This window comes from Zootoca vivipara, chromosome 2 (assembly GCF_963506605.1).
Source record: "Zootoca vivipara chromosome 2, rZooViv1.1, whole genome shotgun sequence".
Classification (NCBI taxonomy): Eukaryota; Metazoa; Chordata; class Lepidosauria; order Squamata; family Lacertidae; genus Zootoca; species Zootoca vivipara.
The window spans coordinates 61,501,748-61,518,902 of record NC_083277.1 but is presented as its reverse complement, the minus strand read 5'-3'; the positions used below and the strand labels follow the sequence as shown (position 1 = coordinate 61,518,902).

The following is a 17,155-nucleotide window of genomic DNA, read 5'->3' as shown; positions in this document are numbered from 1 at the left end:
CAGCGCACGGAAATGCCGTTTACCTTCCCGCCGGAGCAGTACCTATTTATCTACTTGCACTTCGTGCTTTCAAACTGCTAGGTTGGGAGGAGCAGGGACCGAGCAACGGGAGCTCACCCCGTCGCGGGGATTCAAATCGCCAACCTTCTGATTGGCAAGCCCTAGGCTCTGGTTTAACCCACAGCACCACCCGCGTCCCGTATCCATTCCTTAGCATTACCTAAATAAAGGCACACAGCTTTGCATGTTTACTCTGAAGTAAGTCCAGTGAGTTCAATGGGTTTTAATTCCAGGGAAGTGTACATGAGATCACAGCTCTTCTTACTTTATGCTGCAATCCTAAATATACTTACTAGTAGAGAGTGAGCCCCCTTGATCTTGGTGGAACTACCTTTCCCCTGTGCCTTTGCAGTACAGAGATGGAAGGAGCATTTTGGTGGTATAACCAGATCTGACATTGCAGTAATTCTGAGGCAGACAAGGAACATGTGTCCTGTAGGCAGGCATGTTGGAACAAGACTTGGGCAGATGGCCTCCTTTCTTCTAAACAGCCTCATCATTAATTGGTTGTGATAGAAATGAAGGAGAGATTTTTGTATTCCACTCAGGAAGTCAAATCTAATGAAAGCATTGGATATCTCTGGCATAATAGCTCAGTGTGGTATCTTACAGGTTCCTCCCCACAAACAGAGTCTGAAATGTTCAGGAATTCTTTATGTTCGGTCTGGATAGCAGTTCCTGGGGAAGTAACCAATTGTGTTTGTAAAATAATGTTACTTTATAAAAAGCTTTCTAATGCGAGGGGAGGAATAAGAGGCTTGTGGGTAAGGCATAAAGCCAGAGAGCTTCTCGGTGTTGATAGCCCTCAAAGCCTCCAGCTGACAAAGAAGGCTGAACCGACAGTCAATACTAAGGTATCTTTATCCAGGAGTGATGAATAAGCCCAGCTCCAAATCAATTCTCCAACAGTGACTGTGTCATGTTCATTAACAGATCCTAAAGAAGATAAATGTTTTCACTCTTACAACAAAACATCCAATTAAAATGTGTCATGTAAATAATAAGCATAAGTATTGGCTTTGATTCCAAGCCTCCTCTATCTGGACACCAACTACCTAAGTAATAAAAAGAGGGGGGGAGTTATTCTTGGGGGGGGGGGAAATAGCATTCAGAAACTTTGGTGTCACATGGGTTACAATTATCCACATGGCCTTGGGCTTTGAAAGTGAATAGCTCTGAAGGGGGGATTTGCTGCCTTAGAGCAGGCATCCCCAAACTGCGGCCCTCCAGATGTTTTGGCCTACAACTCCCATGATCCCTAGCTAAGAGGACCAGTGGTCAGGGATGATGGGAATTGTAGTCCAAAACATCTGGAGGGCCGAAGTTTGGGGATGCCTGCCTTAGAGTAACGTTTGCTTTGTATGCATCTCATATGCATCTCAGTAGCATGTAAGCTTTATACAAATTACAATAAGGGACTGATAACATATATGTTGGATGTGTATCGGTTTGGAATTCATGTGAATAGCCAAGCTATTTAACAGACATGAAACATCGGTATTTATAGCCCTCAGTCTTGGGCTCCATCATCCAGCTTTGCTAATGATTTCCTAAGACGATATACGTCACCAGAATTCACACTGTTCTAGCTGTGGAACTCCTGCAGTCCTGTTCACTCTATGCACAGAGTGAAAACATAGAAGAGGAAGCAGGACCATATCTACTGGCACTGTTCCCACTTGATCCACCCCAATCTCTGTGTTTGGTACAATGCCTGCATGATCAGCATTCATTGCTACATAGATGTTGCACTGAATGTCACCAACATGAGGGGTGGGGGTGGCATTAGGGCCAGTAGGTGTCTCTATGCGTTTGCTATACAAGTGGAATGGGATCAGTTGAACGGAGCATAGGTAATTCAGATTTAGTATCTAACTTCCAGTAAAGAAGACCCAAACCAGATTGATTGTGTTTCTGTGCATGGTGAGCTCCCATGGGGTGACAGAGGGTCTGATTAATAGTTTCCTTAGATTCCAAAATACCTAAAACTCACCCAGATGATGTAGAAATGGCTTGTACAAAATGCTCATACAAGCCCATGCACAAATGCTTTAGAATTGGCTGTTTGTGGCAGCTTTTCGTTCCCATTCTTTCTGTGGAAGTAGGAGTATGGGGCCGCTTGCTTTTTCAATGGGTAGATTGGACAGATTTATCTCAGTCCGTTCTGACATCCATTCACAATTTCAAGTGGCGTCTTCCATCCCACGGCAATTGGTTTATTTTGCAAAAGTCTTTCTTCCATTTCATCATTCCCTGCAGCAGAAAGATACAAAGTTTTACACAAAGGCCTGCACACAAATATATGTTAACATATATTTATAGTTACAGGTAGGTAGCCGTGTTGGTCTGCCGTAGTAGAAACAAAATAAAAATAAAAATCCTTCCAGTAGCACCTTAGAGACCAACCAAGTTTGTTATTGGTATGAGCTTTCTTGTGCATGCACACTTCTTCAGATGCACTGAAACAGAAGTCACCAGACCCTTATGTATAGTGAGAAGGTGGGGAGGGGTATTACTCAGAAGGGTTGTGGGAATGGGTGATTGGCTGATAGGTGTGGTAAACCTGTTGATGACTGTTAACGACTGCAATTGGTCTTACAGGAAAAAGCAAGGGGTGAGATGGCTAAAAATAGCTTTAGTTACAGGTAGGTAGCCGTGTTGGTCTGCTGTAGTTGAAACAAAATTTAAAAAATCCTTCCAGCAGCACCTTAGAGACCAACTAAGTTTGTCATTGGTATGAGCTTTCGTGTGCATGCACACTTCTTCAGATACACTGAAACAGAAGTCACCAGATCCCCACATATAGTGAGAGGGTGGGGGGGTACCACTCAAAAGGGTCTTGCAGGAAGAATTAACGACTGTTTACGACTGCAAATTGGTCCCACAGGAAAAGCAATGGGTGAGATGGCTAAAGATAGCTTTATCATGTATAATGAGATAAGAGTCCAATGCCAGGTTTCTCCATGGCTCCAAGTTTGGTGATAAACTGCAGTTCAGCAACTTCTCTTTCCAGTCTCTTTCTGAAATTCTTTTGTAATATGACAGCTACTTTGAGATCTTGTATAGAATGTCCTGGGAGATTGAAGTGTTCTCCTACTGGTTTCTCTGTCTTGTGATTCCTGATGTCAAATTTATGTCCATTTATCCTTTGGCGTAGGGTTTGGCCTGTTTGTCCAATATAGAGAGCTGAAGGGCACTGTTGGCATTTGATGGCATACACAATGTTAGAAGATGAGCAATTAAATAGTCCTGAGATGGTATGTTGGATGTTGTTGGGGCCAGTAATGGTGTTGTCCGGGTGTATGTGGCAGCAAAGTTGGCATCTGGGTTTATTGCAGGCTCTGGTACCAGTGTCCATGTTAAGTCTGGTGGTTGTATTATTGTGGGTGAGAAGTTGTTTAAGATTGGGGGGCTGTCTATAGGCAATATTTATAGATCAGTTGCCTTTCTTGTGTGTGGCTTCCACTCAGTCCCGAACTTCTTGCTTGGCTTCTGAACTCTTGACTTCTGCTGCTATACCTGCTGCTGAGCCTGTACCATTTCTTGCCTGAATAAAGAGCTCTGTTTTACAATCAAGTAAGAACCTCTGCCCTTGTGTGTTGGGTGGGAATCAGGCATTGACATAGCGTGGGTTGCCAGAACCCAGGGCCATGCAGAGGGAGGGAGTACACATGCACATTCGACTGCCTAATGGTGTCCATGCCACTCAGGAGATCACATGAGATAAGAAAAGAAGAGTTGCTCCATTGTCTGAAGGGGTCACTTTCTGGTTTGCATGGAGAAGCCATTTTTGATGGAGCCCAGAGGGAAGTGCGCAGCTATACTGAGACAGCACCAGGTGTTGAAATTTTGCGCCCCTAACAATTTTGCGCCTGGGACCCTGTGCCCCCACCCCACACGCTACACCACGGGAGTCAGGACAGCAATCCCTATCAGGGGATTCTCTTTTGGTCTGATTTTTCATCCTTTCTGCTCCCAGGGATGAATGACCTCTGGATAGTGGAGACAGAAATATATTCATTATCATGGTGTGAGAGAAGAAGGCATGTAGTAAGGCGGCTGCAGACAATTAAGCAGAGCCGGACAAATGCTGGCTCAGAGGAAATGGTCTCTTCCCCTCATTCGGAAGGGGTTAGAACTGTGCATTTTGATGCCAGGCCTTGAGGGGGTGGGAGGTGTGAAGTGGAGAGAGAAGAAGCCAGTGATCCTCAGAGTTATGATGGTTGCCTGGGGGACTGTTCTCCCTCCCTCAAAGAAAAACAATGTAAACATGCTGGTATTTTAGGCTGTGCTGTGCAGGAAATGTTAAAGAACTGTCAGAACAATAGCTCGATTCTACTAGGAGTTCATTCACAGCAAAGGCATATTTCTGCTCATTGCTGGCAGGGCTTTAGTATCTCATCTGCAAAATGTGGGGTAGGGAGGAGGCCCCCACTCTCAAAGATGACTGGAGCAATCGGAAAAGTCAAGCTACTGGCGTGGGCTGGTGTCAATTGTCAAATGTTAGGATGCCTCCCGACTCATTATTTTGAGGAAGGGATTCAAGTGCCTGCTGAAAATTTAGGTTTCTTCAGTTAAAGTGGATTAAAATCTTCTGTCGCCCTACCAGAACATTTCCACTTAAAACAACAACAATACAGAGAGAGACTTTTTGTGGTTAAGGATGTACTGAAAAGTTTGGGGTGAATTCATTATTACAGGAGAGATGTATTACACTCCACAAGACAATCAGAATCAATGCTCCATAAACCGTGGACACAATCTAACCACAATGCAAGGTTTGTGCAAGCAAATATTGAGAATGAATGCTCAATAAACAGGTTGTCTGGAGGCGCCCTTAGTTATACTTTGATCTCCCAACAAAGTTGAAGCTGCTACTGTTCTAAAAAATAGAAGAAGAGGTTTGTCCATTATGGAAGGCGTTATGGAGAACACAGAAGAATGGAAAATTCTTATCTTATTTCCTTCCGCGTACCTTAAATGTGGTATCTCATTGTCAGTGTCAGCAGAACACTTGAAAGGAGCTAGCGATTTGTTGCACAGAATACAGGATTAGGCAACTAGGCTGGAGCTGTCATCTGTTGTACAGATATAAAAGAGTGCTTCTGTGTGGAAAGATTATATGTTGTGCTCTCTGTTTTACACTCCATTAAAAATTCCCTAATTCCCTACAGGTAAATGCTGGTAACTCTCCTTTAGTAAATTAACATGGTAGCAAAGGAAAGGACCGTTTTCCTCACTGGAATATTTTGAAATGCTAGTAATCAGCCTAGTGTAAGGGTCAGAATAAATATACTTTGTAAGAAAAATCACTCGGGTCACAGACCTCACTATGGTGAGAATGTATTGTTTTTAATTTGAATTATAGTGATTAGTTCTATATTTCCACCTAAACATATAAATTAGCATATATATATATTTGCAAATGTTTGTGGTCTTTGGGGGGGGGGGTGTCCCTCCTTTTAGGTAAGGTGAATGGTCCAAAAAGTTTTGGTCCTAACCAAGGACTGGGAGAGAGACTGTTGCAGGCAAAAGAAAATGTCTTGTATCTGCTCCAGCTTTTCTTGTTACTATCAATCCAACAAAAACAAAATACAAAACAAAAGTGGATCGGAGTCATGAGCTGAAAGTACCTAAGGATTGCAATCTTATGCACACTTACTTGGGAGTAAGTCTCACTGAATTCAATAGGACATTCTTCTGATCTGGGTAGGAATACATGATTGCACTGCTAGTCAATACTAGTTATTATTCCTCACATCGGCTGCATTTTATTCCAGAAGATTAAATTTTCAGACTATGGAAAGAAGGACTGGAAGTAATGTTAACCATCACTCAAGTGTCAAAGTTGACCATTTTAAAAATGTTGATTAAGATGTGTGAAGTGCATTTTGAAGGACAGCTGATAGCAGGGTAATGTCGTCCTGAAAAGACCTTAACAAATATAAATTTCAATATGGTAAATAGCTGGCCAATTTGAGGCCAGTCATCTCAAGTTTCCTATGCTGTAAATCTGCTGTTCCATTTGCATTTGATGAGAAAAACAACACAGGGCTTGATTTGTGCATTTCTAAATCGATTGACACTGAAGATGCAGTGGGAAGTCTAGCTGGGTAGCTTGCTGTAATGGAACGCGATTTGTTTTTTATCTGTGATTTACTGATCTTAAAAAGCTTTCTAAACTAAAAGAAGCATGAAAATGCATCAATGCTAACATTTCCTCTCCCTTGGTGCTTGCTGGCAATTTGTAGCTATGCTTGCTATTAATATTTCCTTTGCTGGAGCTACATACACAGAGTGATGCTGTGTAAGGCTGGGATGTTATGACTTAAAGCTGCCATATGGCTGGTTTTTAAGCAATTTGACCTTTTCCCCTCCAGGTTTTTGATTGTGGCAATTAAAGAGTCAACTCAGGTGCTAGACCTGTGATAAGTGTACAGATTCAACGTGTGCATACTCTGAAATGAAGCAGTACATGCAGTTTAGCTGTGCAGTAAGAGACTGAGCATTTGTTTTGTCAGTTACTACTGAAACCATTTTAATTTAACCACAGCATAAATATCATCCTACAGTTATAACTGCTACTATATTGTTGTAGTTAGGAAGAAGTCATTGTTGCGTCTGACAGTTTTTATTTTGTTGCTGAAATCTTTCCTCTTGGATATGCCAGAATACTGTAGATTCAGTGGAACTCTGCTAGGTCTTTGCAGTTTCTGATATCAGTTGTAAATGTAATTTCTTTAAAATACTTCACTAATGGTTGGCAATTAGTGGGGTTCCCAGCAGTGTCTTCCCAATTTCCCAGTCAGGCTACTGCTGGCAGTGGCTGGCTGTGGCCTCCAGTCAGGACTGGATTTAGGTTTGATGAGGCCCTAAGCTACTGAAGGTAATGGGGCCCTTTGTATGTCCAGCTGTCTTTTGTCAACAACAAATTGTCACTTTTTTGTGTGTTGAATGTATGCTATATGGTAATTTATGGACCTAATAGGTATCATATGTTGCCATGCAACCAGTCCATGCAGAATATAGGCACCTTATATACTGTTGTTTAGTCGTTTAGTTTAGAATTTTTGTTGTTGTTGTTGTTTAGTCATTTAGTTGTGTCCAACTCTTTGTGACCCCATGGACCAGAGCACGCCAGGCACTCCTGTCTTGCACTGCCTCCCGCAGTTTGGTCAAACTCATGTTTGTAGCTTCGAGAACACTGTCCAACCATCTCGTCCTCTGTTGTCGTCTTCTCCTAGTGCCCTCAATCTTTCCCAACATCAGGGTCTTTTCCAGGGAGTCTTCCCTTCTCATGAGGTGGCCCTATATATAGAAATGAGCAAACCAGCGATATTTTAGGGAGCAGGCTAGCAGACGGGGCCCATTACTTACATCATAGGTGCCTACACAACACAAAATACTGTTGCTGCATGCAGGTTTTGTTTTATTTGTTTTTTATCTTATATTTTGGGAATGTACATCCAGTTTGGTTTTCCCCTTCATTTATTTATTGGGGGGGGGGGACGACAAGAGAGTGGAGCACTAAGCTATAGCTTGTTTAGCTTATACGTAAATCCAGCACTACCTCCAGTGGCCACAAATGATGCACGTGAGCCATCTCAGATGAAGGAAGTTTGTCTTGCTGCCTGCGGACGGTTATTGAAACCCCAACTGCCTAACCTAAGTCATATGGTTGTTGCGTGAGAATAATATGAAACCAGCAAGAACAGTGTATGCCACTCTAAGCGCCTGGATGGTGATGATGATTATTAATACCCCGCCCATCTGGCTGGATTTCCCAAGGGAAGAAAGGATATAAGTATAATAACACAAAAAATAAAATATAAATACCGCCATAACACAAAGAGTATCGTAGAAGGACTCCAGGGCAGGATCTACACTGACTTGTTTAACGTTATTAGAATGATACTAGATATATTGTTCTAAAATGTCACAGGGCATACTTGTAAATTAAAAGTGTTTCTTACCTCTGGGGTTGTTGTTTTGGTGAAAACGCTGTTTCCTACTGCCAGTTGCTGGTTGCTTTGTAGTGCCCTCTGGTGTCACATTTTAATAACACATTATGAACGTTAAAAGTAGGATGTCATGTGTCCACCCACATTATGAAAACCATTCCTTAACCCTTCCCTAACGTGAAAAACCATGAGTGCAGATCTACCCCAGGTTCAATTTCTGTCCTTTCCAGGTAGGAGACTCTCAGGCAGAAGGACTAGGCAAGATCTTGAGAGCTGCTGCCACTCAGAGTACAGTAAATCGTATTGGCTTGGGACCAGTGACCTGACTCAGTGTAGGGCAAGCTTCATATGTATAGGGGTCTATCTAGTTATGCCCCTTAGTTCACAGAAGGCTGTTCAGTCCATTGGTGGCTTCCATGAACCGAAGCAGGGAATGGTTCAGCTTATTCACCCTTCCAACCGCAGCCACATCCACTGTGATCCACCCCTCGGGTGGGAAACTCTCCAGAATAGTGTGGGAAGTAGTGAAGGGGACTGTAAAAGAGTGGGAGAATTTGAGGGAGGAAACCACATTCTGGGTTATCGGAGTCTGTAACCTGAAGCATCTGTAACCCGAGGTACCACTGTATGAACACATTTTTATGCATCTTTCAAGTCTCACCATTCCAGCACCGCCCAGGGACCCTTTCTCTGCTGACTGATCCCACCAAATTCTATTAGCTGCTTGCTTTTTGTTTTTAAATTTAATGGACCACTTTTGAAGATCTAGAGGAATTTTAATGCAGATGGGAATATATACGTGCAATTGCTGAGGCTCAAATTTGCCACCTAGCTGGTTTTATGAACTGTTGGGTGTTTTTTAAAGCTTGCTTGCGTCTTACACAGTGGGCAGTTTTACGTTTCTTGATTTAGATTGATAACCCATTCTGTCCCAGGGGCTCTAGGTGGATAGCAATAATACCAGCACAGTAACAAAGCAAAACACTGCCTCGAAGGCATTGTAATCTAATCAATTAATAGAGAGAGCTCGCAAGGAAAAAGGAGGTTTCAAAAAAGTAGGAACACGTTTAAACATGCTGTTTATAAATAGATTTTTAATAAAATTTGAGAAGCTGTCCCTTTTCACTTGCTTTCGCTTGTTTCTGTTAGCATCCAGCACTGGATTCTCAGAGCTTGTCTACATCTGAGCATTATTTAGCTGTTAATTTGCTTCCCCTGCCCCATTCAGATTAGACTGGCATAATCTACATCCATGTATTTGAATTTGTATATAATGAACAACTTTGGTCTTTCCTATTCATACCAATAAGCATTCTCTTTTGTGTTTGGCCCCACCATCTACTATTATGCTAATTAAATATTGACAGGGAGCATACACAGTATCATGTTATTTTTCTTTGGATCCCTCAGATTTGCGCAAAAGCAGAAAACGGCACAAGCAAGTAGTGTTAAGCAACCTATTTAATGAGCTTTACTTCTGCAGCTTTCTGGTTTTGTGCAAAACCTGTGGAATCAGGGTGGGGATGGTTCTCCATCAAGAGTTCTAGAAATCAGGAGCACAGCTGCAAAAAAAATGGAAATTCTCAGTATACATGTTTCAAATTAACTTGCTGCGCACTGTCTGGTGTGGAAATTTTTAGGTGGTTTAATGCAGTTTGCATTTGCAGTAGTCTGATGTTATGCAAATCTGAGGGATCAAAGGAAATACATATATAGTTTGGGACTGCATGGAAATTTTTACAAGCACAGCTGGAAAATACAAGAAAGCAATGAGCGGATTGTTGGGTTATCCACATAAGGAGTCAACCTGAATTTCTAAATAGCGGCACACCATCTCTGGAATGCTCTCCACAGGAAGGATCGCCTGGCACCTGCAAAAGTCTTTTCAGCACCAATCAAATGCTTTATTTTCCTAGGTGCCTTTAAATGTAGGTCGAGCGGGTGTGAATTCTGTGTTTTTAGTGCTCTGCTGCTGTTAATTTGTCATTGCAGTATTTGTTATTATTTGTTTGTTTTATTATTAATAATAATTGTAACCTTCCCCGGATGTGACAACACTGAAAGGTGAAAGCTAAAATGGGGTTTAAACAAAACAAAACACTGAAAGGCAGGGTAAAAATTCCTAAATAAATGAACATCAATGTGATGGAGAAGGTGGAGAGGGTGGGTAACATGTACTTTCTGCTCTTCAGAGTACAGTCTACTCTGTTCCTTGATAGCTAAATCTGGTCAACTGAAAGGTCAATTACTTTTATTTCTTTCATGGACCTTAATCTGAGAGTGCCTTATCTTCTATTGACATTTGATTGAGTGCATGAGATTTAGAGTTGGGTGAGCATCTCCTTGTGACTAATGCTCCTTGCAAATTTTGACACTTTCCCCATTGAATCATTCTCTAGGAATACATTTTCCCATTAGTCAAGCAGCCCTAATGAAAATGTACTCCAGCTAATGGGCCTATTTTCCTTTTCGCATTGAAATTCAAGTCATCATCCCATTTTGGCCTCCCCTCTTGGAGATGTGGGATTGAAAAATAGTAGATTCAACCTTTCTGAAGGTGAAAGCTAAGATGGGTTTTTTAAAAAAAAAAATCAGGCCACTCAGGATTCCCAAAAACTCTACGTTGCATTACTTAAGGGATCAAAGGGACTTTTAATATTTTACCAGCTAAATGTTACATGTTTTTGTTAAATATTTTACTGAGTACATGCATACCCTACAACACGTCGAGGCGAAAAACCAGGCTGCAAGTCTTCCAGGGCTATGCTCCCATGTGAGTCACATGACATGTGCGAGATCACGGCCCTGAAAGACGTGCTTTTTTCAGGGCTGTGCTCTCATGGCACCCCAAACATGTGTTTGGGGGTGCCACGCAAGTTTGCAGGGGCCCCAAAAAAAGTTCTTTTTGGAGGTGAGATCACAGCACCCAAAAATATGTGTTTTGGAGTGCTGTGCTCTCATGCAAAAAAAAAAGAGGGATGCGGTATGCACCTCAAAGTAGAGCCTGGAGCAGGAAATATGCCAAAAAGGGCAATAAAAAAAAAGATCAGAGTCTGTAGGTACAAGGAAAACTTGCAAAGTTTGGGGCTGGTATGGAAAGGTATGTAAGGGAACATGTTACAGATGTGTAAAGTTAGGCAAGATGTGAGTACATATATGTTTTCTTCCTCTCTCACATCGCTGGAAACCAGAATCATCCAATGAAGCTGAAAGATGGAAGATTCAGAGCTGACGAAAGGAAATACTTAACAGTTAAACTATGGAATTGGGATTAGACAAATTAATGGCACATAAGACTATTAATGCCCTCTTGTCAGTGTGGCCACTCACTACCTCCAGGATCAGATGGGTGGCCACTATGGGGAAAAAGATACTGGACTAGTCTGGTCCTTTTGTTTGCTCTTATGCCTAGCAAATTTGCTGGAGAGTGGCAGGGGAGGAAGCAGCAGAGACTCTCCATAGCTTTCCCTTCTTCCAGCCCAAATCACTTTTTGGAGCTAATGATTAAACCCCAGGCTTGAGCTTTATCAGTGGTGGCAACTAGGGATGAAGGAGAAATTTGTTTCAGTTCATATTATCAGGTGTTCCCTTTCCCAAACAATTCGACAGTCAGAACATGGGCATCCTTAGGAATTTTCACTTCTCTGAATTCTGTGATACGGTTCTCCAACCAAACAATGCTTACAAACATGCATATATTCAGGGAAAGTGCACATAGAAATTAATACAGTAGTGAGAATAAACATTCAACTATGCATCACATTAGGGAACATTGCTTGAAGACAGTGTACATTAGCCAAAATCTTGTGCAAAAATATTTTATTAAGAGAAATTTGCACTAAAAGGCTGGTGGGTTTTCCTGAGGTTTATTTATTTATTTATTTATTTATTTATTTAAGATGCAGCTTGCTGCAGAAATGTGGAATACTTAGAATCATAGAATCATAGAGTTGGAAGAGACCACAAGGGCCATCCAGTCCAACCCCCTGCCAAGCAGGAAACACCATCAAAGCATTCTTGACATATGCCTGTCAAGCCTCTGCTTAAAGACCTCCAAAGAAGGAGACTCCACCACACTCCTTGGTAGCAAATTCCACTGCTGAACAGCTCTTACTGTCAGCTCTTACTTCATTTAAGAATGGAAAAACGAGAAGGATTGAGAACCCAAACTGATGATCCTTCCATCTCTGGTGGGAAATGCTTGTATAATGTGGGGGATTCCGTCATAGCTAAGGCTACCAAGTTTTGTTTCCAGTGACTGTATTCAGTTCAGAGGCTGAGCAAATGGGGGACACAGGAAGCCACACTTTCATGAAATAAGTGCAACCAGTTTTGTAGCACTGCAGCATCACAAAGATGCAGGACATTGATACAATGATATGCACATCATACAGTCCTCGGAACTTTGGTTCACCTCTTTTTTTGCTCCTCTCCTTCTTCCTCTTTAGGGCTTCATGGATATCGACTTAGGGAAATTCAAGGAAAGTGGTGCAAATGTGACTGGATTCCAGTTGGTGAATTACACAGACACCATCCCAGCCAGGATCATGCAACAGTGGAAGAGCAATGACGCCAGGGAACAACCTCGTGTTGACTGGAAGAGGCCAAAGGCAAGTGGTATTGAAAACCGTTTCTCTGAGGTAGCCTTAGCACTGCACTCTTGTCATTAACTAGCTTTCCATTTGAAATCAGAAGCTCAATGTTTTAATGTTCGAACCAAATCACAACGAACTTGTTGCTCAGACGACATTTTGCTTGCTTAATCAAGAGAGGACTCCCGTGTGATATAAAAAAAGAAGAATTGAACAACTCTTCATTTATTTAAATCATATATTTATACTGCTCAACATTGAAATTTCTAAGTGGTGTACAGTAATGTTTTAAAAAATACAGTGGATAGAATCAATTAAAATTAATCACAAAAATAGAAAGCTGAAAATGCCTGCTGAAATATAAAGGTATGTAACAAGTGCCTGGAATTCAGCTGGGAGAGGGCCTGAGTAATCTCAGGCAGGAGGGAGTTCCACAGAATCAGGCCCATGATACTGAATGCATGGCTTCTGGGTGACATGAGCCATGGGGAACCACTAACAGGAACTCTTAGAAGAGCTGCTTCAGACAGGAAGAGGGGGCAAAAAAGCTTCAATTTGTTTTTGTTTCTATAAGGACAAAGTACTATATGGCAGAGTGAAATAGTTCTGTCAGTTTCTGTCAGGGACTGGACTGAGGAGGAATGGTGGAGACCACCCCCCCCCCGGCACCTTCCAGAGAAGAGGAGGACAGTATAGATTTACAACAGTGGTTTGCAGAAGGTTATGGCGCTGAGACAGAAGAGAGGCAAAGCTGGGAGATAATGGGAAAAGAGGGGGAGAAGAACCAGTGCCAGAGCAGCTGGCTGACAAGTTATTGCTAGAAAGCATTCCAGACCACCACCACCCTTCTCCCAGAACCTGGCGAGCAGTGAAAGTGGTAGAGCAGAAAGCGAAGAGGCAATTGGCCTCAAGCAGCCACCGTAAAGGAGGTGGCACTGCTGATGACTGAGAGGGAAAGGGCATAGCTGCCAAGTACCCCGTTTCCCCCGGGAAACCCCGTTTTTACTTACCTTTTCCCGGTGGCCCCCCGTATCACTTCGTCTCCCGTTTTTCTCCGTTATTTTCTCCTGCTGGTGGCCATTTTTTTCTGATTTGTGCTTCTATGGGCACAAAAAATGGCTGCCGCCGGCTTCAAAATTCGAATCTACGCATGACCGGAAGTGCGTAGACGCGACTTCCGGTGTTGGCGGCTGCCATTTTTTGTGCCCATAGATGGGCGGGCGACACCGGAAGTTGCATCGATGCACTTCCGGTCATGCGTAGAAGCTACTTTTGAAGCCGGCGGCGGCCATTTTTGGTGCCCATAGAAGGGCAAAGCGACACCGGAAGTTATGTCGACGCAACTTCCGGTGTCACACGGCTGCCAGTCCCGGATTCTGCAGTCCAGGACTTGGAAGGTAAGGGAAAGGGGGGAGGAGATTACTAGGAGCAATGCCATTACCCGAGAGGCGACATTTCTAAGCCTCTCTGTGTGAATATTGAATAAAAGACTTTGGTAAGAGCTTCTTGTATCTCTATTACTGGCAGCCTGCTGTGAGGGAGAGGGATCAGATCCCCTGAAGCCTGACAATTTCTAGAAGTACTGCCCTTTGAAATATATACAGTATGTAGCTATATATCAGTATATCTGTACTGTGTATATATACCCTGGCACACGAGGAATCTTTTGGACATATATTTGGCTTTGTGAATCAAGCATACTTCCTTGTCTGAAACAATATTAGCTGAACTCCAGCATCTCTGGACTTCTGTTTTGCTGCTAGGAGAGAGAATTGACAACCCAATTCTAAACACATTTACTTGGAAAAATGATTCCACTAGGTTGCATTTCCAAGTAAGCAGAATTGCAAGCTTAAAGTAATTTGCTTGGCCTATGAGGAAAACCAGGGTATAAATATTGTAAAAAAATAAAATAAATTAGAAATGTGCATAGTGAAATACTACTGTTTGGGATGGTGCTCCATGGCTATCTCCATAATTGTTTAATTTTGAATTAAAGTGTTCAAAGTGTAAACCTTTTTTAAATGCAGCAGTAACAATTTTCAAGCATAGCATTCTATCAGATCTCCAACTCAGCTCTGTGCCTTATCTTCTGGTACATCATAAGTTCCTCCTAACCATGAACTCCAAGACATTAAAATCTAAAAATTGAAATGAATACCGGCAGGGAGTAGGCTTCCAAAACTGGAATTCAGTTGGGTCTACTACAAATCACAGGATATGAAACCAGCAAGTCTGAAACCTCCAGTCCTCTGGCCAAATTTGGATCAACACAGGTCCCAATTTGGCCGCCAAGGCTATTTCTCCCAAATCATACCACCTTGCCCTACACATGTCATCAGGTGTGGGGCACGTACAGACACAGCTGGATTGGCAGCTGATTCCGTCAGAAAGCAAGGTTGAAGTTGGCCTTACATCTGAGCAGATGTGCAGGATTGCACTGTACATCAGTCAAAGCCGAGCATAGGGGCCTTGTCTTTAGTTCAAACAACCAAGTCTCATGCAATTGTTCTTTTAATTACAAAGCACGTGATCTGATCTTGCTGACATATTCGCACAATATTTTCATTTACACTGATACTAGTGAAGCCCCATTCAGACTGCATCTTGAAATTAAATTCTGTTAAATTAGCCTTAATTTGTAGGTTCCTCTTTTGGAAAAAGGAGCATGAGTTCCCAAGTTTCCAGCCCTAATAGGGAGGACATATCTGTTTTCTGTTTTCCAGTACACATCTGCTCTTACGTATGATGGAGTTCGAGTAATGGCAGAAGCTTTTCAGAGTCTCAGGAAACAGCGGATTGACATCTCTCGCCGTGGGAATGCAGGGGACTGCCTAGCAAATCCAGCTGTCCCTTGGGGACAAGGGATTGACATCCAGAGAGCTCTGCAACAGGTCAGAAAGCCAACTGTGGTGCAGAATCTGTTGTTTTTCAATGAGAAGTCTTTCTAATATGCAAAAAAAAAAAAAATCCAGTTGTCCCTTTACTTCCTTAACATTGGCATGATACAACCAGTATTTTATGGAATGTAAACTGGATGCATCCTGTTGAATCATTAACAGCCATGAACACTGAAAATTTACAGTCAAATTGAAGATCCAATGTTGAGTTGTAAACTTTGACCTGTCAATCTAGGAAAATAAAACTTGAAAAAGAAAAGACTACTAAAGACATTTGGAGAGAAATGCATTGGAGAGAAATGCATTTCTGTGGAGGTCTTGTTCATAAGCTCACCAAACTTTATTTCCAGCCCTTCAGAAATCTCTAATGAGCATAGGTAGCTATGATCTCCATTTTTATACATCTGTAGGTACTGGCTGTGTCAAATGTGCAGAAATAGCATGTAGTGGAATAATTACTGGATTATACAATTTCACACTGCTGAGGGTGGATGACATGTTTGAATGTTCCCTGTAAATGAAAGCTAACATATCAGAGATAAGGCTAAGCAAGTCCCCTTCTCCCTTGACTCAGGGGCGGAGGAAGGGGGTACGGTGGGGGCGGTCTGCCCCAGTTGTCACCACTGAAGGGGGTGACAAAATGCTGGGTGGCACTCTTCGTGGGGCCTGCAGCACACCCGAGCCACGCGTCTCTCCTAAGAGTGATGTGGTGGCTTGGGTGCCCGCAGGCTCTGCGCTGCCCCAAACGGTCAGCTCGCCGCCACCCTCAGCTGTAGGGTGGCTGAGTGGGAGGAGACAGGCAGATTCCTCAGAGGCCCCGCGAAGCATCCTGCCCCGGATTGCCCCACCCACGTGCCACCCCAGGGCCCAATCAGCTTGCTCTGTCGCTGCCTTGACTTGCTAGGTTTTCTGTTATTTTACTAGACAAGAGAGACTCTGCTGAAGCAGAGTAGCTTCCCCTTTTCTTCCACTACAAAGTGATTCATTATCTGTGTTAACATCATTGTGCATCACTATATAATTCTGCATATCCATGATGCATGGAATCAATAGAGGCTGAGTACTTGCTTTTTTCTGTGTGGTCCATGTGCAATCTAGATCTATAGCATAGCTTTGGCTTCTGAAAAGTGCTTCCTAATAAACTGGTTTTGTTCTGAAAATAAAAGTGCATTGCAGGTTGATTCTGTATTATCCTGAAATGTGTCCACTGGAAAACAGATGTAGGTAGGCCTGGCATTGGGGGATGTATCCACACCTGTCCAGTGTTATGGGTGGGTGTTTACCAAGACCTCAATCATCACTTCTTTCTTCATTCACCTGGGGGAGAAGCAGAGAGGAAAAGGTGTGGATAACCTAATCAAGCAGGTGGTGGGATCAAATGCATGTCAAATAACCACACCTATTCTTCTGTATGGATGTATGGAAGTGAGAACTGGACCATAAAGAAGGCTGATCGTCGAAGAATTGATGCTTTTGAATTATGGTGCTGGAGGAGACTCTTGAGAGTCCCATGGACTGCAAGAAGATCAAACCTATCCATTCTTAAGGAAATCAGCCCTGAGTGCTCACTGGAAGGACAGATCGTGAAGCTGAGGCTCCAATACTTTGGCCTCCTCATGAGAAGTGAAGAATCCTTGGAAAA

The 17,155-nt window shown here is 42.7% G+C and overlaps 1 protein-coding gene across 2 annotated transcripts in view; it reads left to right on the top strand.

Annotated features, from left to right (window-relative positions):
* GRIA1 (glutamate ionotropic receptor AMPA type subunit 1) overlaps positions 1-17,155 on the top strand; it is a 205,981-nt gene that overhangs the window by 136,619 nt on the left and 52,207 nt on the right. For both annotated transcript variants that reach the window (XM_035105716.2, XM_035105717.2), the window contains exons 6-7: positions 12,470-12,631; positions 15,340-15,507. In XM_035105716.2, the coding sequence (XP_034961607.1) occupies positions 12,470-12,631; positions 15,340-15,507 (330 nt within the window). The remainder of the gene's footprint in view (positions 1-12,469; positions 12,632-15,339; positions 15,508-17,155) is intronic.